We start from the raw sequence: 26,725 nt of genomic DNA on the forward strand, positions 1-26,725 counted from the left end.
GTTCAGCGTTAATATTCATTCAGAATTAATTCAACCAGCATAAACAGCTTCTGTAAAATCCCTGGAGCTCTTCTTCTTCCACTCAGTGTGTCCTGGCCAAACATGAGAGCATTTCAACAGGCTTGATTGAACGGGGATTGGTTTTGAAGATAGGTTTTGTTTATGCTGGCTTTCCATTCATCGTGCTAATGGTCCATAGTGAAATAGCTGAAGAGATGAGGGCATGTTCCAGACATTTTGTAAGACTAAAGTGAAGAGAAATATGGTCTGAAATAATGATTTTATGTTGCCTTGAACTGGGACATTTCCTAAGACTAACAGTGATGTCTGTCAAGTCACTCACTTTTTGTGGTGGTACATTTTGGTGGTATATTCTTCTATTCTATATTTCTCAGCCAAAATTGGATACTTTTTCATCATGTGATCATTGATGATCATTGCGATCATGGACATAGGAAACTTTTTGACAGTTTACCCGAACATAAAAAGTTGTCTTGTTCCAAATCTGTGTGTCTTTCCATTTTTCTGTGGTTCTGTGGTAAAGAAAAAAAAATTAAATGATGTACCGATAGCTCATTTCCATGAAATTATGTGAATGGAGCTCAGAGCTTTCAAGTTTCAAGAAAGGACTCAAATACACAATAAAATTATTATTAAAGTGGTCCACATGATTCATGCAGTTCTAGTCTTCTGAGATATACAGTACATACAAAATATATATTTTTCAGTCATTTTCAGTTGACAAACAGACCAATAATCATTATTCATGGATAATCGGCCCTTTCAGTGTGCTGTTAACTGCTGCAAATGGGTCACTGAGTAGAATCATTAAGATAACCTTGAGAACCGAATCAGTCTGATTCATGAACGACTTCTATTATTATTTTAGTGAACAAATCAGTCTTAGAACAATTTGTTCACAAATCAGAAATGGCATGAATACTACTTTTATGATACTTTTTTTATGGTGCTATTTTGTTTACTTGACAGCTCCAGTTCTCAATCACTTCCATTATATTGAAAAGATCAGGATATTCTTTAAACAAAAACACCTTTGTGATTTACAGAGGAAAGAAAGTCATACATGTTTGGAATGACATGAAGGTGAGACTATTGACAGAAATATTGGCTTACTATTTATTTACATGCTGCATAGTTCTTATGCACAATTAGGCATGGGCCGATTACCGGTTTCAAGGTATACAGCGATTTGAACTTTGCAAGGTTTCAAAACCACTAATATTTTCCATTATACTGTTTTCCAAGTCTCCTCAAAGACTGAAAGAGTAGGAATCCCTCAGGCTGAGTGCAGTGTAGAGAGTATCACTGACCCCTCCTCCTCCTGTTGGTGTGAGCGAGCGGTCAGTCACGTGTGTGTGTGTGTAGGATCGCTGAACTTAAGGAGCTGCCACGGTACACTTCACATTCAGCGTTCCTTTCCATGCACAGTACCATGGGGTGATGACGTACCCTCAGTACCTTCTTGATTACGAAAATAACGTAATGCCGACGGTGCGCGGACGGCCGAAGTATACTTTGGCCTTTATGCGATAGGCAACCAACCATTTTTTTGCCTTATTGCAACACTCTGTTCTGGAGTTGCACAAACTGCGTTGCAATGCAATCATTTTCCAAAATGCACTTTATGTGAAAATATGAAGTCTGTTAACGCCCCTAAACACAGGCCAGGAGACCTGAAAACGGATGCACGGAGAAAAATACTGTAGCAGGCAGATTACTTACTGTTCATGATGCACGAACTATTGAAAGAAAATCCCCAATATTGATTTGGGGGTTTATATGAATGTGTTTCTGAGGAGAGCTGACTGTCTTCTGAAAAGTTCACCTGGTATTTTCTTTTCATCTCGTCTCTGTATAGTTCATATTAAAGCAGTGTTTCAGCACAGGCAGGTTTGTTTACAGTGGTAACCAAGGAAACGCTGTATCTGGTCTGTATCTGGTGTTCCAGAGGCGCCTTCTGCTGTCAGAGAGTGAATGAGTCTCATTCAGAGCTTCTGCTGTTTGATTCCTTCAGGCATGTAGTATAATTTCACAAAGCTATCAGAACATTCTGTTTTTGCTTCAGATTGGGTTATTATTAAATCAAATTATGTGTATGATTATTATTATATAACAAAATGATATGAAATTATATAAATGATATGTATCTGAATTATATAACTAAAATTAAATAACTGTCATTACAGATTTAGTTTAAATAAAGATGTCAGTCTTTATTTTTTTTTCTTTTTAGGAAACAAATCAAAGAAAAAATATACTATTTCTACTGTTTCTAATATTCTGTATGTTGCTCAAAAACAAAATATATTGTGTCCAGCAGTTTTTTTTTTTTTTTTTACCCGGTCATTTAAAAATAACACATTTCAGCTGTAACAACAATACCGTGATACTGTGAAACCGTGATATTTTTGCTTAAGGTTATCATACCGTCAATATTTCATACCGGCCCATGTCTATGCACAATAAATAATACAAATGCTAATATCAAATAGACCTCTTATTATTTGTATAATTTATAGCCTAAACCACAAAACAATTGAAAATGTGAGCATGCTGCACTTTTTTTAAGTCATGGTCCATATCAAACATACAGTAAAAACTAAAAATATTTCCTTTTTCATTCTTTGTAATGACCATGCTAATCTTTATATGTCTAGCATATAATGTGAATATTATGACTCGACTGTAAAAAGTCCACACCCAAGTCCAAACTAGCATTTACAGAGCTGCAACAGATTAACTAAGATTTGGCTTAGCACTGAACTAATAATTGCCTGCCTTATTAAGAAATTGCTATTTGTGAACGGTTCCAGAAATCCAGGAGTACCACCCTGTGAGAGGGCAGTTGCTGGGACTATGAACATAACTGTGAACCTTGACCCTGGCACCCACGTTGATTGGTTCTCCGGGTTGATTATTGGGTCTCTGCCAGACTGTAAAGGACTATATTCTGCACATTACCTTGAATTCTAACATCTTAACCCAGCATGCAATGAAATGTTTTGTGGCCTTTTGGGAAAGACTTATGGAAAATTAGAGGAGGCGAGTGGCCATTAGGCCTTCTTTGCAACTGGTGCCAGAATTGCAGCTTTAGAAAGGCAGACTCAAATGAGAGAAGAAAAAAGATTTTGCTGGTGCTCTTAGGGGCTGTTTTCCAACCCGGGACCAGGACTGGGAGCTGATTCTCTCCCTTTCGGGATTTATTATTTATTTCTTTGTGAAAAGTTGTCTGTCATTTTACGTTTGGCATTAAAGGTTTATCTCACCATCTCTACTCCATTCCTCATGTTGTAACATGTGGTAAAAGAGATGCTGTTGTCATGAAGGATTCTTGCAGATTTTTCCATTTTTCCAAAGCCCATGGTGTCATTGTAACCACACAGATTTCTAAAACAGAATGTGAACGCTAGCACACTTTTTGAGTTGGTAGGGTCAGTGTTGCTGGATGATGAAGGCCTTTGTTTTAGATTTAGGGGGACAAGACAGTGTTGAACAGTGGTTCGAGTGCATAACATCAGCCCCTGGAGAGTTTGGAAATCGAGAACCGGTTCTTATTTAAAATCATTTCATTAAAATAAATAAATAATAAAATACCAGAACCAAATGATTTTCATGACATTCCGGTCCAAAAAAGGTTCTTTGCATTAATCAGAGAAGTCTGATTCTGAAGCAAATGAGTCTGCCCTTTCTTTTAGTGAAGGAAAGCATTTAGCATAATCAGTGAAGCCGTTTCCCGAGCAGATGACTCTTAAGAGAGTCATCTCTTTTTTTTTTATTAAATTCAAAATATAAAGCGTGACTAGAGAAGCCAGTTCTTATAGTGTGCTTATGAATCTGTTCAAAGCAGTTTTTCAGAAACTGCTCTGAACTGTAAGTTATTTTGTCATGCTCCATGAACCAAATATTAAAATGACATCAGCATTTGGCAAGCACATTTAATTTCTTTCATTTTTTTTTATTTCATGCCTTAAGTTTCACAATGTACACAATTCCTGTTTCCTTGTTCTTTTAATGAACACACAGATTTCTAACTGATGCCAAAATTGCCATGCTTTACCTGCTTTGACAGACAACAAAAAAACATTGTGACTTTTTAATTTTAGATGTGGGATTTTATTTTTATTATATGCTCATATGGCTAGCGGTGAAGAAATAGCTTCTGCTACAAAATAGGCTCATGTCTGTAAGGTACAGTTGGCACATAGAATATTGCTACTAAGCTTTTTTATGACTGTAATTGACAAGAGCAGTTACAGAGTGCTTTATAAGGCCCAAGTCTGTATGGAACAGCTCACACATATAAAAATTACTTTCATTCAATAATTATAATTTGGACACACTCACTGTAAAACCTTATTAGTGAATGATGGTTTAGCAATAAAAATACACAGAAACACAATGGAGCTCTGGTGCTGTTTTGGATCAACAGGACTAAATATGCATATTCCTTCTGGTTTAGCTTTTTATACACGGGGTATTCAACAAAGCTAAAACCCAAAGTCAATCTAAAGTGCTTGGATGATAAACTGCAATGTGAATTGTTATGAGCAAGATGCTGAAAAGGTTGCACAGTAAATAAATAAATAAATAAATAAATAAGATATAAACATCTGGTGCAACATGGAGCAAGAAATAAAATCAAATCCTTTTAGACAGTATTGTGCAAGTACAGAAGTGATAATGACGGTGTTGAGAACTATATTGCAGAAGGGTGGTGCTGTCTCTCGCTTCTAAACAAGTGTAATCCCATTATGGTTTTAATGGAATTTAATTTGATTCTAAAGACATTGTTGATTATGTTTGGCAAAATGGAGGAAAGGGTGACAGCACGGCCATCAGAAGTCATGATTTTATTTTGATTTTATAGTTCTACATAGAGCTACAATTAGGCGACATTCTCCATTTGAGCTCAACACTCACACAGCACATACTTTTGATGTTAGAAGCCGGGAAGAAAAGGTATTCCTGGTTATGATTTAATAACCTATGACACGTAAGGTGTTAGTCTTTTTCATTATGGAAGCACTTGCTCAAGGCGAATTCCTTTGCTCTGGATTCAAAGGCATTCTTTACAGGTCAAACTCTAACTGTGTTGTGGAGGAATGACAGATTTTGCTGCCATTATGGAATCAATACCTTGTTTTTGATCATTTTTATCCTGAATACCCATGCCTTGAAAGTCTTCTTTGAAAGTCAGAAAATTTTAACTTTACAAGTTCCACATACCAGGCCCTAATGATTCTGAACAGGGAATAATACCAAAAGATTTCCCTTGCATAAAATGAGGGGAAATGAAGTAGTGGGCTCGCTGGTTGGCAGATTTAACACACAAATTCTAAATTAATTTATTTTATGAAACATAATAATCACCGATATAAAATCCAGAAAAATTGTTTTTGACATTTTTTCACTGATACCATTCCCCTCAGTTTTATAGAGGTGAATGAAAAGGTTGAGGAAGTTTGGAGGGAACTGCATTTTTGCAGAACTGGAAACAAATGTGAAAAAAAGAACATCAAACAGCAACAGGATATTAATAATATCACAAGTAATGTGAGTTGCCAGTCATTTGATCTATTAAAGTGTTTTGCAATGCTATGATTCATAAAGTTCACAGGTCATCTCTTTTTGGAGGCAACATAGAAAAATATAGAGTCACAGAAACTGTAATAAATTGATTAGAAAAATAAAAAGTGAAATTAACATGACTCACAAACGTTTCCAAGCCACATTTTCAGACTTGACAGCATTCCAGCAGATTCCAGTATTTCTCTGAATGGTAATAAAGATGTTAACCACTTTATTACTTGAAAAAACAGTTCCTTTGCCACACTGTATAATTTTCATTGTTTTGCATCAGTAAAATGGAATGATTAAAATGTCCTGTCCAGAAATGATTGCAAAAATTGCTAGTAAAATACTGCTGATGCCATGGTCTTTTTGTCTTTGGTTTAGGAAAGCTTCCGAGAAAATTGTGTGGTGGATTTGGAAGTGTCATGGTGATCAAACATTAAGTCACCCAAGAAAGCCAATGGTATATTGAAAACATGTATCAATATGTAGACACGTTCAGCTCATCATTGGGAATGGGAATAGTCAAGAACTGAATGTTTCAGGTTCAGGTTCTTTTTATTACTTTAATCAATAATTTTGGTTCCTCAGTGGTATATGAAAAAACCGAAAGGACTTTACACAGCAGTATTTACAGAGGCTGCATAAACACAATTCAATAACTGACCTTTTCTATGAAGCAGAAAACTCAACAAAGCTGCTGTGGAAGATTTTTATTGATCATAATATGAATTAATCAAGAATATATAGCCATATACATACGCAGCAGAAACAAAAATACTGCATGTGTTTGAGTCATTTGTTCAGCAACTAGACTAGTTGTGCTGTAAATTTGTTTAACTTAAAAGATCTGGCTAGTAACAGTTTTTTGTTTGTGAATTGAGTTACACTGGTCACGCTGTCCATTTCACACTATAAATTCGGTAGCAATGTCAAAATCAGAATCAGAATCAGAAAGAGCAGGCACAGACAGGATGACAAGTGGCACAGATAACAAAATAAAAAAATAAGTGATTAAAAATACATTTACAAAAACAATACACAGTAGACAAATAGACAGTATATGTATGTACAGATATGCTATATACAAAAAATGCAAGGGAATGTGGATAGATGTATGAATAATAAATAACGTATAATAAATATAAGTATAGATAGTTGGGTATTGCATGTTTATTGCACAGTGGGCAGAACATTTAACTGTTCATGAGGTAGACTGCCTGAGGGAAGAAACTTTTCCTATGTCTGGCTGTTTTGGTGCTCATTGCTCTGTACTAGTGCTGACCAGATGGCAACAGTTCAAAGGTGAAGTGTGCTGAGTGTTGGAGCCCAGGTACCTGAATGTCTCCAAAGTACTGTTCATGATGGTGGATGGGGGGAGGCTGGTTCTCCTGAAATCCACAAGCGTGTTCAGCTCCAGGTTGTTAAGTCTGCACCAGACAGCCAGCTGCTCAACCTCGCTTTTATAAGCAGACTCGTCACCGTCCAGGATGAGGCCGATGACTGTAGTGTTGTCCACAAACTTTAGAAGCTTGACAAAAGGATCAGTAGAGGTGCAGTCGTTGGTGTACAGGGAGATGAGTAGTGAGGAGAAAAACCATCCCTGGGGGGCGCCGGTGGTGATGGTGTGGTAGTTTACCAACTGATGAACCAGGCACTAGTCCTAAAGAATAGAATAGTATAGCAGAGCCCATCTGATCAGCCAGCTGTTGTAACGCTGCATTCAAACACGCTTGCAGAGGAATGTAAACACTTACGAGAATGAACGAAGAAAACTCCTGTGGCGAGTAGAATGGCTTACAGTTGATGAAAAGCTCTTCTAGATCAGGTAAGCACATCTTCTTCAACGCTGTTACATCAGTACACCATCTTTAATTGATGTAAAATCATGTCCCACTACCTTGCAATTTCCCTGCTGATTCTGTGTCCCAATACGCCCTGAACAGCTGGAAGCCCGGCAAATGTAACACGCTGTCTAGAATGGCTTCAGCAGCTTTCCATGAAACACAGAGCAGCAGTGACTGAAAAATCCTTATAGGTCAAAATATTTCAGTAAGGCGTTCTGTCCATATTAGAGGAAGAACCGTTAATGGAACTGAACATCATTCATAATGGGATTTGCATGGAGAAGGTAAGAAGTAGATTAAAAGTAGACACTGGAGGTCATTTTTATGAGCTGTCTGTAGAAATACAACATGGAAACGACATACTAAAATGACACTTTCTCCCTCCCAGCTGATCGGAAACCACCAGAATGTGGTGTTTATGAAGGTTTGGTGAGCTGCTCAGATGGTTCCCTAATTAAAATGAAAATCTCTGTAAGTGTAATAAAGGGCTTTCAGCTGTAATTGTGAATGAAAACATTGTATACTACTGATGCTGTTATTTAGTGCCCTGTTTTGCTGGAAACAAAAGAATTGTGGGCACATCTGAAGCAAGGTTGAAATAAAGTGGTAAAACCAAATACCACAAGGGACAACAATGCAATTTCCCACAACAAAGAAACACATTGTTCTGGCTGATGAAGACGACGCAAAGGGCTAGATGCTTCGAAGCTAGAGTTTACCCTCCCACACTCTAACTTCAAAGAAACGGGCATTTTCACTTCCTGTTAGCTGACCTTAAATCTACCTCCTGCTGCAATGAGAGGAAAGAGGCCGTCTGTGTGGAGTTTAGTTCCCAGACATCATAATGTAAGACTGATGCCTTCACATCTGAAATACAGCCAGTAACAACCCAGTGGCCGCAAGACACACACACACTTGTCTTCCATCACTAAGGTCCTGTAAGGACTCATCTGAGCTTGTCTTTCCTGTTGTCCTTCAACACCCTCGGCCCCTTCCGCCTTCATAAACTTGGAACCTCAAATGGTTTAATTCAATGTCTTAATAATCAAACCTTTGCGTTCCTCAGATTATGTTTCGGTGACTGTAGACTTCATTTCCCAGCATTTTTCTCCTCTCCTCCCTTCCTTTTATCTCATCATGTTCTCTTCCGCTTATCATCAGGCACTGTTGTAGGTCGAGCTAATAGCCGGTTTTGGAGGTTTTGTGAATGAAATCTAGGCAGCCTGTAGCAGGAGCTTTTATTGTCCAAACTCAAGGATAGGCTGTGAGCCAGACATGTCTGTAAGGAACACTCAGTAGGGCATCAAATGCATACCACCCTGCTGCTCGCAGAATGCATGAAGCAGGTAAACAATTATGCACACTGCTGCATAAAAACCACCTCCATTATGGTTCCCATGTGTGTACAAGGGTGAGAGAGCACTGTAAGACCACCTGGCCTGTTTTACAGAATTAAATGACAGTGGCTTATGCTTTGGATTTGAGTGTCCAATATTAATTAACAAACATGTGAAGATCCAGCCCATTAGTCTTATTAGTATTTGTAGGTATTAATATTGTTAAAGCATATTTTGTACATTCACATTTTGTGAAATACTATTATAGTTTTATAATTATAATTTTTTTATACATATTTTTTCCCTTTTCATATTAAGTTTTAGGAATTTACTTGTGCGTTTTTGCCACTTTTATTACATAATATAGTTGGTTTATCTCATTTAACAAGTTAATGTTGTTTTTTATGGTTTAGTTTTAATTAACTATAATAACCCTGCCTATTAATTTCAAGAATTTAGTATTCCATGAACCTAAAATAATTTGTTGACATCTAGTACATCAAACATGCTTGTTTTAAAGGTGCAGTCAGTACAATGTATGTTTCAGTGTCTTTGCACAATTTATGTACCTATGAAAACCAATGACATTATGTTGGATGATCAACTAATGTCCAGAATTTTTTTTCAGTCAAATTTAATGATTTAAATCATTCAAAAGTGCATCATTTCACTATTAAAAGAGCAAAAATCCTGTTAAATCTCAGGCATTGTCAAAACAAAGGCAAGAGAAACAAAGGTGACTCAACACATCAAAAATCTAGTGATTGCTCAGCTTGTAAAATTATATAGCTTTTTCCATTTCGTAGTTCAAAATTCCACCTTGTTTATTTAGTTGATAATTAAGTGTAAAATGAGATAATACATATGTATATGCTTGCAAAAATCGCTTTAAGAGGCCACTTATTATGCTATTTTGCAGTTAGCTGCCATAAAGGCAGAATAAACATGCAACAAATGCAAATCCAAAGATGGCTAATTATCTAAAACCCATGTCCAAAATCATCAATTTCTTAAAGCAACCATGATGTTCCTAGTTCTAGTGTTATTAATCCATTAATGCTATCTACATGGATTTGGAGAGATTGTGGCTGGGGGCGATCTTGGCAAGGTCAGAGCAGTCAATGCAGATGTGGTTTTTATAGGAAAGGCTTTTTGATGTTGACTGTCTGGATTTTTCCATGTTCTCACTCAAGAAACATAAAAAAATATGTTCTGTAAAGCCCAATGATTGTTTTCTATGTGGAGAACAAGTCACGCCTTTGCCTCAAACATAGTAAAACCCAATAAAATGCAAAAACAGAGGACGTTTGAAAAGAACTTTCAAAGGCCTATTTTAGACTAGACCAAGATTGACAATTTAAACAATATTTCCATAATTCCTTGTTTGCATCAGGAGCCTAATTTTTAGGAACCCCTCAGCTGGTGACATCTGATATTTCCCCAAAACAAAGGAGAGACCAAAAGTGGTGACAAGGGTCTGGCTCCTGCCTCCCACCCATGCAGAACGTAGAGAGCGTTCAGGGAGCACAGGAAGTTCACCAAGGCTGAAATAACACACCCAAACCAAGCCTGACATTCACGTGCCTGTTATCTACACGGTGAAGTGAAGAAACTGAGAAAGTGGGAGAAAGGCAGCAGCAATTAAGGAAAACAAGAAGACTGTTGAAACAAAGTTACAGTCAACGTTTTGCAGACTTGACAAGTTAGGTTAGTGAACAGAGAGCATGTTTCACTTCTTTGCTGTTCAAGAGTTAATTGTCTTGTAAGTTTGACATGATTATGTTGCCACTTCCTTTACAGAAAGCTAGGACACAAATCAATACCTGAGAAAAAATTGATTTTGTATATAAGGAAACTGCTGTACAAGCCCCTTTTTCTTCTTGAAAACAAAATCTTTCGTTCTCCTGTTTGTGTTTTTAAAGCATCAATGAGCCTGATTTTGGGTAATTGTACATCAACTTTTGCCTTGATAAAGTTGTTGTTGGGGCAAATTAAATCTTAATTTCCATAGATTTGATTCTACATAAAATGTCTACAAAGACAAATAAGACATGCAAAAATATTCTATACATTTTATGAATTAATGTTTTGTGCTCATCATGCACTATGCCAATAATGTGCACTGACCTGATTTTTTTATTACTTTTAGCAATACCGAATACTGAAGGAATGCTGAATAAGTCCATCCACAAGATTATTCAAGGTTTTTTTTTTTTGGTTTTGTTAACCAAGGCTGCATTTATTTGATCAAATATACAGAAAATTCATTTCCCAGCATTTTTCTCCTCTCCTCCCTTCCTTTTATCTCATCATGTTCTCTTCCGCTTATCATCAGGCACTATATTAAATAAAAAATATTTTTTAAATATTTAAAAATATTATTACAGTTTAAAATAACATCTGTTTTAAAATATTTTTCATATATATTTATTACATATATATATATATATACATATATATATATATATATATATATATATATATATATTCCTGTGATGGCAAAGGATATTTTTACTTATTTTTGTAGAAACAGTGACACATTTTTTTCAGTATGCTATGATGAATAAAAGTTCAAAAGAACAGAATTTATTTAAAATAGAAATGTAAAAACAGAAATGTAAAAAAGTCTTTAAAGGGGTCATATGATGCGATTTCAAGTTTTCCTTTCTCTTTGGAGTGTTACAAGCTGTTCGTGAATAGATAAGATCCCTAAAGTTGCAAAGACTAATGTCTCAAACCCAAAGAAATATTCTTATATTTCTCCTAAAACGCCTCGTTTAAACCCCCCCCCCCCCACCCCCATGTCTACGTCACTGGGAAGATTTGCATAACACCGCCCAAATGTTCACGCAAAGAAAGAAGGCGTAACTTTGATTCTCGCTGTATTATTGTTGCCGCCGGTGCCATGTTGTGGAGATGCTGTGTTTCTTGTAAGCGAAACTACTTCTTCTACTGTTTGAACTTCCAAAAGAGGACACAACTAGAAATCAGTGGTTATGTTGTATTTACAACACTGTTCCAAAACAGTTCAACCCAGATATTCAGATGTTTGAATAAACACATTGCATTACAACAAATACACAAAATAATGTTCTTTTTAGCAACGTCATATGACCCCTTTAAATCACTTTTGATTAATTTAATGTGCAGAAAAATAATCATTCAAAAAACAAAACAAAACAAAACAAAACAAACAAAAAAAAACCTTGCTGACTGCAAGCTTTTGAATGGCTGTATACAGTACACTGTAAAATTGATTGCTGAGATTAGTTATCACAACTTAAAATTCAACATTAGACTAAGTAATCATGTTTTTTTCATTTAATTTGGATATTTAAGGTAGCTCAACAAATGTAAAGTTGTTATATTTAATTGCACCAACATTTTTTATAGTGGATGTAAACATGAACTGGGGTACATGGTCCCATTAAGGCTAGAGCAATACACAGAAGTACAGTGATGATGTGGTTTCACTGGGTGTCAAATCTATCACTCTGGTATAACTTGCACTGGATACTATGATATGGCCATTTCTATATATTGTAACCTTGTTACAATGAGTAAAAGAGTGTGAGAGACTTCGAAAAGGTGTCGTACTCACCAAATTTACAACATTTTAACATTTAACATTTCCTCCCTACACTTGTTAAGAGTTAACAAGAAGCATGTACTGTAAGAGTATCCTACACCAAAAGAAAAGTGAGCTCAGAACATTGTATCATTGTATCAGAAATATACTGTATCATATTTTAAATCATTCATTTTACAGAACAGTTAGAAATGCGAGGTTAAGTTGCCCTTGGCTCCATGAAACCCTGGCTAGACGCTGGAGTGCTTCTAATTTGCTCTCAAGTCATACACCCTGAGCAGTCTGTTGCGGTTTGGCTTTAAAGGTTAAATCTGCACATAAGGTGGTCCATGGATCTGGTGAAAAAATTATTCAAATAAAAGCAACAGTTCTTTAGAAGAAACTTCAATTACATCTGACTCAAAATGAAAAGATAAATATATACAAAATGGTGTGTATATATAGGTATATATTTGACCAAAGCATATTACAGTGAGATACAAATACAGTCGATTTAACAGTGAATTCATCAGAACTGACAGCAGAAGCTTTAAAGCAGTTAGACGATGTGCATCATTACAGTAAAGACTGCAAAAAAAAAAAAAAAAAAAAAAAACATTCAGAAGGTCAATAACAGAAATATCCATTTTGATTTTCAAATTAAGAAACGTATGGTGAATGACAACTATTCATAGATGCTCAGCATGGGGATTTGTGTTTTGCATAAATCCAGTTATTCAGCTATATACTGTACAATATTTGGCAAGAGAACGCCTAGGCAAAGCTTTTTGGCTAATGTTTTTGCATTCACTTTCCTTTCATAAATCAGTGATATTGCAGATCCATGCACAGATGTGCAGAAAATAGCTACAATGAAAAAAGAAAAAAAAAATGTAATCACTCATTTTTCTTTCTGTAACAGACAGGAATGCATCCTTTTTACTGTCAAATCAGTTACTTGAAGGAAACATCAAATCCCTTCTTCACTACTTTTGCCCTCATTTTTTAAAATAAAATGTAAACATTTTTGGACATCCTGCAGATTATGTCAGATTAACCCAGATCTCTTGACATTTTCTGTTCATAGAGAAGCTCCATCAGATAGATGTAATGTGAGCATGCAGAGTTGACACAACAGTCGCTCCGAGTTTTGACATTCCAGTTTCACTAAATGTGACTCCACAATAGTTTATACTCGCTAGGTAAAAGAGGAGCTCATGACCTGGTCATGGAGAGAAAACAAGTAATTTGTGTATTTTATCATGTAATAGCTCTTTCACAGGCATGTTTAGAATTCAGTTAAATTCTTCCAGATGCGCCTGCTCATTTTCATGCTTTACAGAGTCGTAATGCTTTACGCGAGTGTAACATTTACACAAATAAACAAGTCTTTTATCTCTCATTCTCGTTCACAGCCCACATTCCACACACACACATACACATACATACATTCACACACATGTTGCCAACCCACAGTTGACCCCGAATCCATTTAGAGGGGATTTCGCTAAAGCAAAACAACAGAGTGTGATAGTAATTAGAGAGGTGAGCTTGCTGACAGCGGGGGCTCAGCTAATAACCCGCCTGTCTCGGATCTTACAGCCTAACGGTACAAATCAGGGTTTAACCTAAAGAGTCAGCGCTGTTGAAAGGAGAGGAACAAATGGATGGGAGGTGGTGGGACGCAGCTCTGTCTCCTTCTCTCTGCATGAAGGAAGAAGAAAGAAGCATCTGGCTGTGAAGAAAGAACCCAGTTTTACGGGAGACATGAAAAAGGATTAAACGGGCAGAGAGATGAAAGTGCAAGTGGGAGTTAAAGAGAATACTGAGAGAGTTCAGGACCGGGGCAGATATGGGGCAGGGAGCTTCGTGTGTAATACATGTACAAACACACACAGACGTTATGCAACTTTCATGCATATAGGACTAGAACAGGCTAAAGCACACATAAAGACTTCAAATAGTCTCAGCCTGTGTCCAGTTTTCTCTTGGCTCGTAAGACACAAGGACATGTGCACAAGCGGCGAAGATGTCTCCAATAGGATGGACAGAGATGTGTGGATGGAGTTTTGGTGTGGTTGGTAATGGATGTAAAGGGTTTATGTCCTTTTTCTAATCACCGTCTCACTGTGTTCCTTTTCTCACTCCACTGAAGGGTCCAACCATCTTCATAGCAGCATAGTTCTGCAAAAAATTTAATAGTTGTTAAAAACGCAAAATTCTAGCACATTTTATAATCTATCTATTCTATACCTTAAAATGTAAAATTTAAAACTTAAAATTTCCTGTGATGTCAAAGCTGAATTTGCAGCAGTCATTGCTCTGGTCTTCAGTGTGTCACATGATCCTTCAGAAATTAGTCTAATATACTGATTTGGTGCTCAAGAAACGTCTCGGTTACGTATGGTAACCCTCGTTCCCTGAAGGAGGGAACGGAGACGCCACGTCGGTGACCGACGAAAATGGGATATCGCTTCGATAGACCAATCTACTTCGAGTGTAAACTAAACGAGCCAATGCACATTGGCATGCAATTATTGCATCCAGCTGCCGCTGATCACAGCGTGAGTATAATAAGGCAGCAGGTGCAATGCATACCAGGTTTTCGCTGAGGAGCCGAGCCGGAGACCCGGCGGCTCAGCGGTGGTACAGCAACCATGGCGACGGGACGTGGCGTCTCCGTTCCCTCCTTCAGGGAACGAGGGTTACCATACGTAACCGAGACGTTCCCTTTCAGTCGGTCACTCTCGACGCCACGTCGGTGACCGACGAAAATGGGATCCCTACCAAAGCGCCATGGGTGCTGCCCCTTCCAGTGCCCTGTGCGAGCCGCCTGCGCCCCTATTAGGTGTAGGCCGGGGCTCGGAACAAGTAGCTCCACTCAACATTGTCAAAGCACTACCTCACTGGGTGAGACTGGATAACACTGGGAAAACGTACCCGTTCCACTTGGAACAGGGACGCTGCGGAGGCTCCATCCTTCCCGAAGGAGGTCTCGGGAGCAAATACACATATAGCATCCGTTTAGGTGTATATGGAGAAATTTGAGGTGATTCAAACCCTCCTGGAAAGGCAGAAGTCTGCCGGGGAAACACGGGCTCTAAGGCTATACCGTGGACTATACGCATACGAGTACCGCTTAGGTCTCAATATGGGACCCAGCCTTACATGGTTCTCAAGGATTCATCATGAAGGCCTGGCGCCGGACGTTTCCGCCACGTCCAGCTGCCTAGGGTGATGGAGGATCTCAACAGGGTCTACAGTACGGACACTCTGGAGCGGTTTTAGCAAGCCGACACTAACCGGAGCCTCTCGGTGCCACTACCCGTTTGAGGTGAGAACACAGGAGGATACCGGCTCTACACGAAGGCTATAGAACCAAGCGAACGTGTTAGGGGTCACCCAGCCCGCAGCTCTACAAATATCTGTCAGCGAGGCGCCACGAGCCAGCGCCCAGGAGGATGCAACACTTCTTGTTGAGTGAGCTCACAACCTGAACGGGCAGGGCACACCCTGTGCCTGATAAGCCAGGGCTAAGGCATCCACAATCCAGCGGGCCATCCTCTGCTTAAAGACGGCATTCCCCTTCTGCCGGCCTCCGTAACAGACAAAGAGCTGGTCTGAGGTCCTGAAGCTTTGTGTCCGGTCTACGTAGCATCTCAATGCTCGGACGGGACAGAGCAAAGCTAGGGCTGGGTCTGCCTCCTCCAGGGGCAGCACTTGCAGGTTCACCACTTGGTCTTTGAAGGTGTAGTGGGAACCTTGGGCACGTAGCCGGGCCGGGGCCTCAGGATTACCTGGGAGTCAGCCGGCCCAAACTCTAGGCACGAATCGTCGACCGAAAATGCATGCAGGTCCCCTACCCTCTTGATGGAGGCCAGTGCAAGCAGGAGCAGAGTTTTCAATGAAAGAAACTTTGGCTCGACTGAATGCAAAGGCTCGAATGGGCCCTGCTGTAGTGATTTTCAGCACCAGAGTCAGGTCCCAAGAGGGTATGGAGGGGGGCCGGGAAGGATTTGACCTCCTGGCCCCTCTAAGGAACCTGATGACGAGGTCATGCTTACCTAAAGACTTCCCATTCACGGGGTCATGGTACGCAGCAATAGCGGCAACCTGGACTTTGAGGGTGGAGGGAGACAGCCTTCGCTCCAGCCCTTGCTGCAGAAAGGAAAGCACAACCGCAATCGGGCATCTTCGGGGGTCTTCTCGGCGAGAAGAACACCACTCGACGAACAGGTTCCACTTCAAGGCGTAAGCGTGTCTCGTAGACGGTGCTCTTGCCGAAGTGATTGTGTTCACGACCTCCTGGGGCAGGTCACCTAGAACCTCCGCGTCCCGTCCAGGGACCAGACATGGAGTTTCCAAAGGTCTGGACGCGGGTGCCAAATGGTGCCCCGTCTCTGAGTCAGTAGATCCTTCCTCAAAGGAATCGGCAAAGGAGGGGCTGTCGCGAGGAGCACTAGTTCGGGGAACCAGGTCCGCGTGGGCCAATACGGCGCCACTAGCAAGACTTGCTCCTTGTCCTCCCGGACTTTGCACAGTGTCTGTGCAAGAAGGCTCACTGGGGGAAACGCATACTTGCGTAGGCCCCGCGGCCAGCTGTGTGCCAGTGCATCCCTGCCGAGAGTTCCCTCGGTCAGGGAGTAGAACAACTGGCAGTGAGCGGTCTCTGGAGAAGCAAACAGGTCTACCTGAGCGGCTCCGAACCGTCTCCAAATCAGCTGGACCATCAGGGGATGGAGTCGCCATTCTCCTGGGAGCATTGCTCGAGACAGCTCGTCGGCTGTACGGTTGAACAGGCCTGGAATGTGAATGGCACGAAGAGACCTCAGAACCTTCTGACTCCAAAGGAGGAGGTGGCGGGCGAGTTGTGACATGCGACAGGAGCACAGACCACCTTGTCGGTTGATGTACGCAACGGTCGCTGTGTTGTCCGTTCGGACCAGCACATGCTTGCCTCGTAAGTGACCTTTGAGACGGTTCAAGGCAAGGTGCACTGCTAACAACTCTAGGCAACTGATGTGCCACTGCAGCTGCGGGCCCGTCCAAACCCCTGAGACTGCATGCCCGTTGTACGTGGCCCCCCAGCCGGTGGTGGAGGCATTCGTGTAAACCACAGCATGCCTGGAGATCTGCTCTAGGGGCACCCCTGCCCTGAGAAACGCAAGATCTGACCACGGGGTGAGGGTTTGGCGACAGGCCGGTGTAACTTGGACCCGGTGAGTGCCGCGCTTCCCCGCCAAATGCCCCAGAATCCTCCAAAAAGCCAGTGCTGGAGCGGTCTCATATGTAACAGGCCAAGCGGTGTAAGTGCCGCTGCGGCCGCCAAATGCCCCAGGAGCCTCTGAAAGAGTTTCAGTGGGACCGCTGTCCTGCTCTTGAATGTATTCAAGCAGGCTAGCACCGACCGCGCACGTTCCTCTATGAGGCGTGCTGTCTGTTCGACCGAATCCAACTCCATACCGAGAAAAGAGATCCTCTGCGTTGGCAAGAGTTTGCTCTTTTCCCAGTTGACCCGAAGGCCCAACAGGCTGAGGTGCCAGAGCACCAGGTCCCTGTGTTCGCACAACTGATCCAGAGATTGTGCTAGTATCAGCCAATCGTCTAGATAGTTGAGAATACGAACACCCTGCTCTCTGAGGGGAACAAGAGCCGCCTCCGTGACTTTCGTGAAGACACGGGGAGACAGGGACAGCCCGAAGGGCAGGACCTTGTACTGATATGCCTGTCCTTCAGACGCAAACCGCAGAAAAGGTCTGTGGCGCGGAAGGATCGACACATGAAAGTACGCGTCCTTCAGGTCGATCGCTGCAAACCAATCTTGGGGACGGACGCACCCGAAGATGCGTTTCTGCGTCAACATCTTGAACTGTAGCCGATGAAGGGCCCGGTTCAAAACTCGCAGATCCAAGATCGGTCGTAACCCACCGCCTTTCTTGGGTACAATGAAGTAGGGGCTGTAAAAACCCCGTCCTCATATCGGCTGGAGGGACCGGCTCTATCGCGTCTTTCGCCAATAAGACTGCGATCTCTTCCCGCAGAACAGGGGCATCGGACGCTTTCACTGTGGATACCGCTGAACTTGGGGGGACGCCGGGCGAACTGAATCGCATAGCCGAGGCTGATGATCCGCAGGAGCCAGCGAGACGGGCTGGGTAGCGCTGACCAGGCGCTTAGAAACCGTACAAGCGGGACCAGCGGAACCACAGCCGTACCCGCAGTGGGGCAGCGAGGTGGAACACAGGGACCCAACTCGGGCGGCTTGTGAGCAGGCCTGAGTGTGGTGCGAGTGTGGGGTGCAGGGCTCACCTGGTTCCACGGGTTGGCAGAGGGTGCGTGAGTAGGGCCTTTGTTGACGCTCTCGAACCGCCCGCTGCTGCCATCTGGCGAAGGAGGAGGATGAGTGAGGTCCGGTGTTTGGCCGTCCGCAACTCTCCGTGCCCTCCTGGGACCCAGAGACAGAGAACAACCGCTCTCTCGTCGAGATTTCCAGATTCTCCCCTTGCCCTCCTCCAGGGGAGGGAGAGGTGCTTTCACCATCCCCCAGAAAGCGGCTACCTCTCTCTGGGCCACCCGTCCCGGGGCCTCTTGCTCTTCCGCTCACCGCCAGGTTTGACGGGGGCCAGGACGGGTGGGGCGGCCTGCCTATGCCCAGCTCTACGGCGCCACTTGCTGGAGGCTGCTGCGGATGCGGCGCGGGAGCGGGTGGACGCAGGGGGCCACCCTCGGTGATGAGCAGGCTGGGGCGTTGCAACCGGCGGACGGGTGGAGGCAGCAGCTGCCCGCCGGGCAGAAGGTTGGACCGCCTCACTCTGCTCCCGTGCAGCCAAGAACTGCTGGGCCAGGTTCTCGACCACGTCACCGAAGAGGCCGGTCTGGGACACAGGCATTAAGGAACTGATCTTTGTCGGCGTCCCTCATTTCAACCAGACTCAGCCAGAGATGGCGCTCCTGGACCACAAGCGTGGACATCGCACGACCCAGAGAATGCACGGTGACCTTCGTCGCTCGGAGCGCAAGGCCAGTGGCGGTTCTGAGTTTTCAGAACTTCTGGATCGTAACCACCCTCGTGCAGGTCCTTCAGTGCCTTGGCCTGGTGCACTTGCAGTAACGCCACAGTGTGTAAGGCAGAAGCAGCTTCCCCGCAAGCCATATAGGCACCGCCGGTTAGACCAGACGAATGCCTATAGGCCCGGGAAAGAAGCACCGGGTCTCCCCACCAGCAGGAGGCAGACTTAGGACACACTTGCATCGCATCGCTACCGCCCGCTCCACTGGGGGAATCACCGAATACCCCTTCGCTGCACTGCCATCGAGGCTGGTGAGGGAGGAGAGAGCCCACCAGCCAGTTTCTGGCAGTAAAAGGTGCCATCCACGACCTGGTGAGCTCGTCATGCACTTCCGGGAAGAAAGGCACCAGGGTGGGGCGCTGAAAACCAGCGCGCGCCACCTTGAGAAACCAATCATCCTGCCTCGAGGGCTCGGGACGCGGTGGAGATTTCCACTCGAGCCCTACCCTCTCGGCGGCCCGGGAAAGCATAGCTGTCATCTCCGGATCCAATTCAGGCTCCGCCACCGTCCCAGAGGGCAGCAGCACAGCTGAATCTTCATCTGACAGCTCTCCCTCCGATGCTGAGATCGACATCTGGTCAGGGGGAGGCCCACTGGATACCACTGGTACGCTCTTTGAAGAGGGCCCAGCGCGTTCCGTGGGTTACTCCTCTGGATCGGAGATGCAAGAGGAGTGATGGTCCCCAGAGGGTTGGTTCCCTGCGGGGTTTGCCACCACTATAATCCTCAAACCACCCGTGCTACTGCTGGAAATGGTTTTCGTCTGTCGGCCGCCAGAACGAGCCCCAAATCGCGGCAGCGGCAACGGGACTCCGCCCCCTTTTTTGAAGGAAGCAGAGCCTGGTTCGCAGCTCCGAGACGGTCATCTTCCCGCAGAGAGAAGATGACTCATCCACGAAAGCTACCTCAACGTGTTTGCCCAGACACGTGAGGCAGCAATCGTGACCATCATCCGTTGCCAGGTAACGACCGCACCCAGAAACGCACGGGTGATACTGCATCCTTATAAGGACGATCCGTCGTCTTTACAAAGACGCACCCATGAAGCTCTTTTAGAGAAATTTGCTCTTTAGGAAATGCTCTTTTAGTGCTGAGGCGCACAGGGGAATTGGCCGCTTGCAACACGACAGGGGGTAGTGCAGCCTGAAGTGTGCAATCCACTCGACGCTGGAACAACCACCGCTGAAGCGCCGTCTCGCCAACACACGAAGCTTCCGAGAGCGTGCTGAACTCGTAGTTCACAGCAGACACAGTTGAGCAGAACGATACTAACGCGCGGCTGTTCCGAAGCGAAAAGCTGGTATGCATTGCACCTGCTGCCTTATTATACTCACGCTGTGATCAGCGGCAGCTGGATGCAATAATTGCATGCCAATGTGCATTGGCTCGTTTAGTTTACACTCGAAGTAGATTGGTCTATCGAAGCGATATCCCATTTTCGTCGGTCACCGACGTGGCGTCGAGAGTGACCGACTGAAAGGGAACTGTGTTTATTATTATCAACACTGAAAACAGTTGAGATGCTTAGTGTTTTTTTGCAAATTGTTATACTTTTTTTTGTGTGTCAGGATTCTTTGATAAACAGAAAGTTCAAAAGAGCAGAAATATAAATCTTTTGTAACATTATAAATGTCTTTACTGTCACTTTTGTATCCTTTAATGTATCCTTGCTGAATAAAAGTATTAATTTCTCTTAAAAAAATCTTACTGTCCCCAAAATTATAAATGGCAATAATATAATATAATATAATATAAATTGTACTATATGCACATACTGTATGGTTGGTTTTCTTGATCCTGTTTTACATTGTATGTATGGGTAATAGTTGAAAACATATTTCAACTTATGTATGCTACACAGAACAATATGAAATGTCTTCAGTGTGCATGACTGTGTTTGTGTGTATGAGTGTGTCTGTAATACTGAATAACACATGCCACATTCCTGAACTACGATCAGAGACACGCATCTCTGATCAAACACTTCATGATCTCAGAAACCCCCCATTTAAACTTTAATCCTGTTCTTTTATCGACACAATTAATACCATCCACACACATCCACACAGATACTTACAGGGAAGGCATAGAGAAAGACTCCAAGGAAGAGAATAATGAAAAAGAGTACAAAGAAGCCCAGAATAAGCCACTTAAACCTCCTCCATACAATGAACTTAAACGTCTTATATGGGGATGAGAACCATAAGAATGAGGTCCCAGGACGCCTGGAGAGAGAGAAAGAAAGTATATTAGCAACCTTATATTAAATCCTGTAATTCCCACCTTGAGCTTAGGGCCACTAAAAAGCTTAATACAAAATGCTATTTTATTAAATTTTTTGGTTATTTGGTGAGAGGAATGCATGTGATGAGTGCTTAACTTACTGTGGCTCATCTAGATGGGGATTCATGTTGGGCTCATCTCTGCCGAGTCCTGCAGGCCTCTCATCCTGCTCCTGCTCAGAGATGATTTCCAGTGACATTTCCAACTTTCCCTGAGTGACAAAGAGCAGCTCAGTTTTTTGTAGCTCGAAAAGTAAAGCATGGCACTAGCAAAACCAAGGTCATGGGATCGATTCTCAGGGAATGCATGAACCGATCAATTGTAAACATGCAATGCCACGTAAGTCACTTTGGATAAATGCATCTGCCAATTGCATAATGTAACTGTAATGTAAAAGAGACATATAGGCTTGTAGTTGAAAAATGCATAATGTATGATTCAAATGTGATTAATAATAGTTTCATATTATTTCATTTTAATTTTTAATATTAGAAATATTATAAAAAATATATTGAATTATTTAACTTATTATGTAATATCTAACTGAATATTTAAATGCAATAAAATTGAACAAAACTAACCTGAAACAATAAATGTGCATGTGCATATATAATATAAAGGTTTTTTTTTTTTTACTGAAAATTACGTCAGTTTTCAAATATATATATTTTTTTGAGTGCAGGACAGTCTGATTTAATTATCCTCCCAAACGTAGAGTATGTTGTATTGTGTCATAACTGTCTAAATATATATGAGAGGGTCTAATCGATATGATACCAGCCATTTGATTTTAGGTATGAAACATGTAAAAGGTGTAGTGTGTGTCACCATAGAAAAGTAGAAAAATTTGTGCTGCAAGGACAAAAACTAGAATTATGCCGACAGAAAAAATCTACAGAAAAATTCAAATGAAATGAAAAAGTTCAACTGAAACTAAAAACCAAAACCTAAATAAATAAATAAAATGGTGAATTTCTCAGCACAACAATAACCCTGGTTTGTGTGTAACTCTTACTGCAAGTATCTTTTCATTTTCTCTGTCACACATGCAAGGCCACCAGCCTTTTACTGTCTTCTGCTCAAACAAAGACACCAATTTGTCCTGGGACTGAGAGAGCATCTCAAGACCACACTTCTCTGGAGACTTTGCTGGACTTAGCATATGGTTCAGATCCATTTCCAAAGAGCCTTAGAGAGAGAGAGACAGAGAAGATCTGAGCAGAAAGTTTAACAATTTATTTGTCACACACAATGATACACTACAGCAGTGAAACATTAAATATAAGAAAAGAGAATATCTGTAAGTTTAGAACAGCAGATATATATATGTAAATGAAGATTATCTATGCAAAAGAAATAAGAATATAATAGAAGCAACAGTCAGCAAGTGCCCTAAAGTTTTTTCTCATAATATCAGTCAAAAAAGTCTGTGACATTCAGACTTTGCTATTGGCAGTCTGTCATTTTCTTTGAGGTTTTCCCATTGTGGTTGGATGCTAATTATTTTACAAATGTACATAGATCAGTGTATTTTATAGAAGTCTTTAAGGAGTCAGGTCATAACTTATTTCTCTTCTAGTTGTGCTGACATGCTGGAAATTGGGTTCAGCTGAAAATAATAGCATTAGCAGTAAAGATGTTATAGAGGGCTCGTGTGGTCTGAATGGTGTATTTGCATTAAGATTGTTAAGTGCATTTATGCTGACAGTCACGCTACACAACTGTGCGGTGGGTAACCTCACACAGGTTAAGGAGGTTCAGGTTTTGGTAACCATCTCCCTGTACGCACATATCCATATAGACAGAGGTATAGGTTAATGACAATAAACCACACACATGGTCCTATCAGTGTGGTCCAGTTCCACAGAACGTTTTTCTCCTTTCATGTCAAGGCTGAGAAATATGCTTGAAAAACAGCTTTGTGGTGCTTTGCAAGGTTAACATGACTGAATTTGCTGAGGGTGGCGAAGCTGTGGAAGAGAGATGAGGAGTGATCTGGCACGAGGGACGATTATTGGGTTTTGGTCTTACCAAGGAAATCATCAAAGGAGAACTTGTCGTTGTCCCAGATCTGGATAGTAAGTTTAGGAGAAAATTTTGTTTCAACTTCATCCAGACTCCAAAAATGCTCCTGCAGAGAAAGAAACATGGTGAAGTTTACAGAGGTACAGTACAAACAGAAGAACTACTTACGTAAGTGTAACTGTTTATTTGATTGTAAGTGTTTTACTTTAACTGTAAAAAGTATTTTTTCTGCTGTAATCAACATTATGCAGCAAATGCTGTCAAGTGAGCCTACTGTAACTTGTACTGATCCTGAAACATTCTTTTAAGCAACTCGGGCTGAGTACTTAACACAATATTACCACAAAATGTTATTTTAAATAATTTAAATTTACATTTGCTACAAGTGAATTTAAGCATCAAAACATTATCACGTTTAATAATAAAAAAAAGAGATTAATTTTGGGATTTGCCTAAGGTAACGTAACAGTGTTGTTCAATTATTAGTGCTTTAAATATTAGTTTTAAGTGCACATTAGATGATGGAAAAGGTAATCCAATTGTAAAAATATGGTAAACGTTCTTGTACAAATAAATATCCAATATGGAGTGATTCCGAAAAAGAAAAAGAAAAAGAAAAAGAAAGAAACTATAATACTGACGGATAACCCGATAAACAGCTGATATTAAAATTCTACACTATTTTGTCTAAAAAATTAAATACACAAACTTTAAATCAACAATTTTAAGCACTACAAGTGAACTTACACAACATGTACAGTATGAAAAAAGGTTTTTATTCAGTTTGACATTTGTTAACATTCATTAATTTCATTTGATAATTATTCATGTATTAAAGATTAAGTGAGCTTTAGATGACGGCAAAGGTAATCTAAATATAAAAAAGTGGAAATGAGACTTAACAATTAAATGTTCAATATCAGCATATATTAAATAAATTAAATAATCTCAAATAACAACCAAAAATCGACATAGTGTGCATCACTACTAAGTGCCTTGCTTGTGAAATTAAACCCAAAAACCTATTAGTACCCAGCCCAACAAACAAGCGACACCGCCTCTAGGAGAAATAGAGAGGCAGAAATAAACTGACAGCGACTGAGAAAGACAGAGTGAGGAAATGATAGCGTGAATGTGTGAAGCAGAATTAGAAAGAGGGTGAGAGACAGAGGGATAGTGAGAGCCACCAAGAGCGACAGAAGCGTCCCAGTGCTTAGCTCCCACAACAGCCCTGATTCTGCACCCCACCACCAGACAGGATTCCAGCTGCGTGATAGCATTCCCACCGTACTGTACCCGTGATTGATGTGCGGACAATCACGGCGAGGATAATGAACTCACGCTTGACAGAGGCGCACTGCTGCCGTTAACCGGTAAACAGGCCGTGCGGTCGGCACATCCTGCCTGACAACCGCATACTGCTCCATCAAAACAAACACTGCAAACAAGAACTCACTTCTAATTTATCACAGAGGGCCGTGTTTCATGCAAGAGAATCTGTTTCACTATGTATCGTTTCTATTGTGTGTTGCGTCCAACAAGCTTCAGCCAAAGTGGATATATCTTTTGACAGCTGTTGCGGGCCGCTCTCAATTTAATGGGTGGAACCGCTATCTTCAATCTTACCATAACTGATCTCTTGCCTGCCAAAACCTCACTTTAAGTGCCTTGTCCATCACAACTGTTTTGCCTGAGATTGCTTGGATGAAGTCTGGACTGTCTTGCAGTTACAAGATGTTCATGTACCACGTTCTGTAAGTGGAAGCGTGCCAAATGCAGCCTGCAACATATCTGGGCTTGTAGCATTGCATTAAACACCTGCCAACTGCAGTGATATCTTTCAAAATGTGGGCGTTAAGACTAAACCTCTGCAAATCATGCTGGATGATCTGCGGATCACCTATTCAAATTCAATCAAGGCCGGAGATTTTCGTTTCAGACACATAGCTGAAGTGCAGAGTGCAGATATAAATATCGACAGGCCCAGCGTCACTAGCTAACCGCTAAACAAACCCAGTTTGAGTTTTCTTTTTATGTCTTATTCAAGTGACAATTGACATTTCCACTAAACTCAAAAATGCATATTATGTCTTGCCTTCTTATCAACAGTTCAGAGTTTTTTCATTTTGAGTTTTCCTTCATGTCTTTCTCAAATGACATGCTGTTCGTTTCCACTTAATTTACAAATGCAGATTACGTCTCACCTTCTTATCAATGGTGCAAAGCTGTTCTGCAGGTAAATAGTGGAAGGGGAAGAGGAACCGCCAGTTAAAGTTGCCCTCACCACCCAGTGATCGATAGTGCACATCTGTTTTCTGCTTGTTCTCTTCATGGCCGTGCATCCAGCTAGGATTGAAAAAATAACATTCACAATTACCCGACACATCATTTCCAACACATTAGAAGACAATGCTGCTTAGCTGTAATTGACCTACAGCTTGGGTCTATGGTTGCCTTGCAACTGTGTTTTTTTGCTACTGATCGATAATTTTTGCAAGCCATTGTCACTACTGGTCACAGTGGCAACAGACAAGCAACAGACCCATGACATGAGAAACAAGAGCTCATACACACAACCCAACAACCCATTTATGACACCCAGATGTACCCTTTCACATAAATGTCACTCATCTTCTCCCCAGTAACACTGACATCATCCAAGATAACATCTCTTGTGTTCCATATAATACAGCGCAGGAAGAACCTATGGGAGCAGAAAACATGGACACATTATGCTTCTATATGTATTTTGAAAACAAAACTGACAGATATTAAAGCAAGTAAATGCTTTTACTTTTTAGCTTTGCGTGGCGTGATGTTGAATGGAGGTCCTGGAGGGCCTAAAGACTTCGGGAAAACGTCCACCCACATCTGCAACCGCCCCTGGGTTTTGGTAATAAAATAACTCAGTAAAGAGTGACAGGGCATGTCATGAAAAACATGAGAAAAGCATAGAGAAAGCTATATGAGATAATAGATTTTGCACTGCAAAAAATGAAATA

At 41.5% G+C, this 26,725-nt stretch overlaps 1 protein-coding gene across 1 annotated transcript in view; it reads right to left on the bottom strand.

The window, feature by feature from the left end:
• Nucleotides 1-12,793: 12,793 nt before the first annotated feature.
• The window catches only part of LOC109068330 (dysferlin-like), a 79,979-nt gene continuing 66,047 nt past the window's right edge, over nucleotides 12,794-26,725 (bottom strand). The window contains exons 50-57 of the mRNA XM_042761362.1: nucleotides 26,518-26,606; nucleotides 26,332-26,427; nucleotides 25,928-26,069; nucleotides 23,730-23,829; nucleotides 22,714-22,886; nucleotides 21,800-21,909; nucleotides 21,493-21,640; nucleotides 12,794-14,528 (exon numbers count right to left, since the gene is read on the bottom strand). Of these exons, the coding sequence (XP_042617296.1) occupies nucleotides 14,469-14,528; nucleotides 21,493-21,640; nucleotides 21,800-21,909; nucleotides 22,714-22,886; nucleotides 23,730-23,829; nucleotides 25,928-26,069; nucleotides 26,332-26,427; nucleotides 26,518-26,606 (918 nt within the window). The 3' untranslated portion in view covers nucleotides 12,794-14,468. The remainder of the gene's footprint in view (nucleotides 14,529-21,492; nucleotides 21,641-21,799; nucleotides 21,910-22,713; nucleotides 22,887-23,729; nucleotides 23,830-25,927; nucleotides 26,070-26,331; nucleotides 26,428-26,517; nucleotides 26,607-26,725) is intronic.

The sequence above is a fragment of the Cyprinus carpio genome, chromosome A7, assembly GCF_018340385.1.
Source record: "Cyprinus carpio isolate SPL01 chromosome A7, ASM1834038v1, whole genome shotgun sequence".
NCBI lineage: Eukaryota > Metazoa > Chordata > Actinopteri > Cypriniformes > Cyprinidae > Cyprinus > Cyprinus carpio.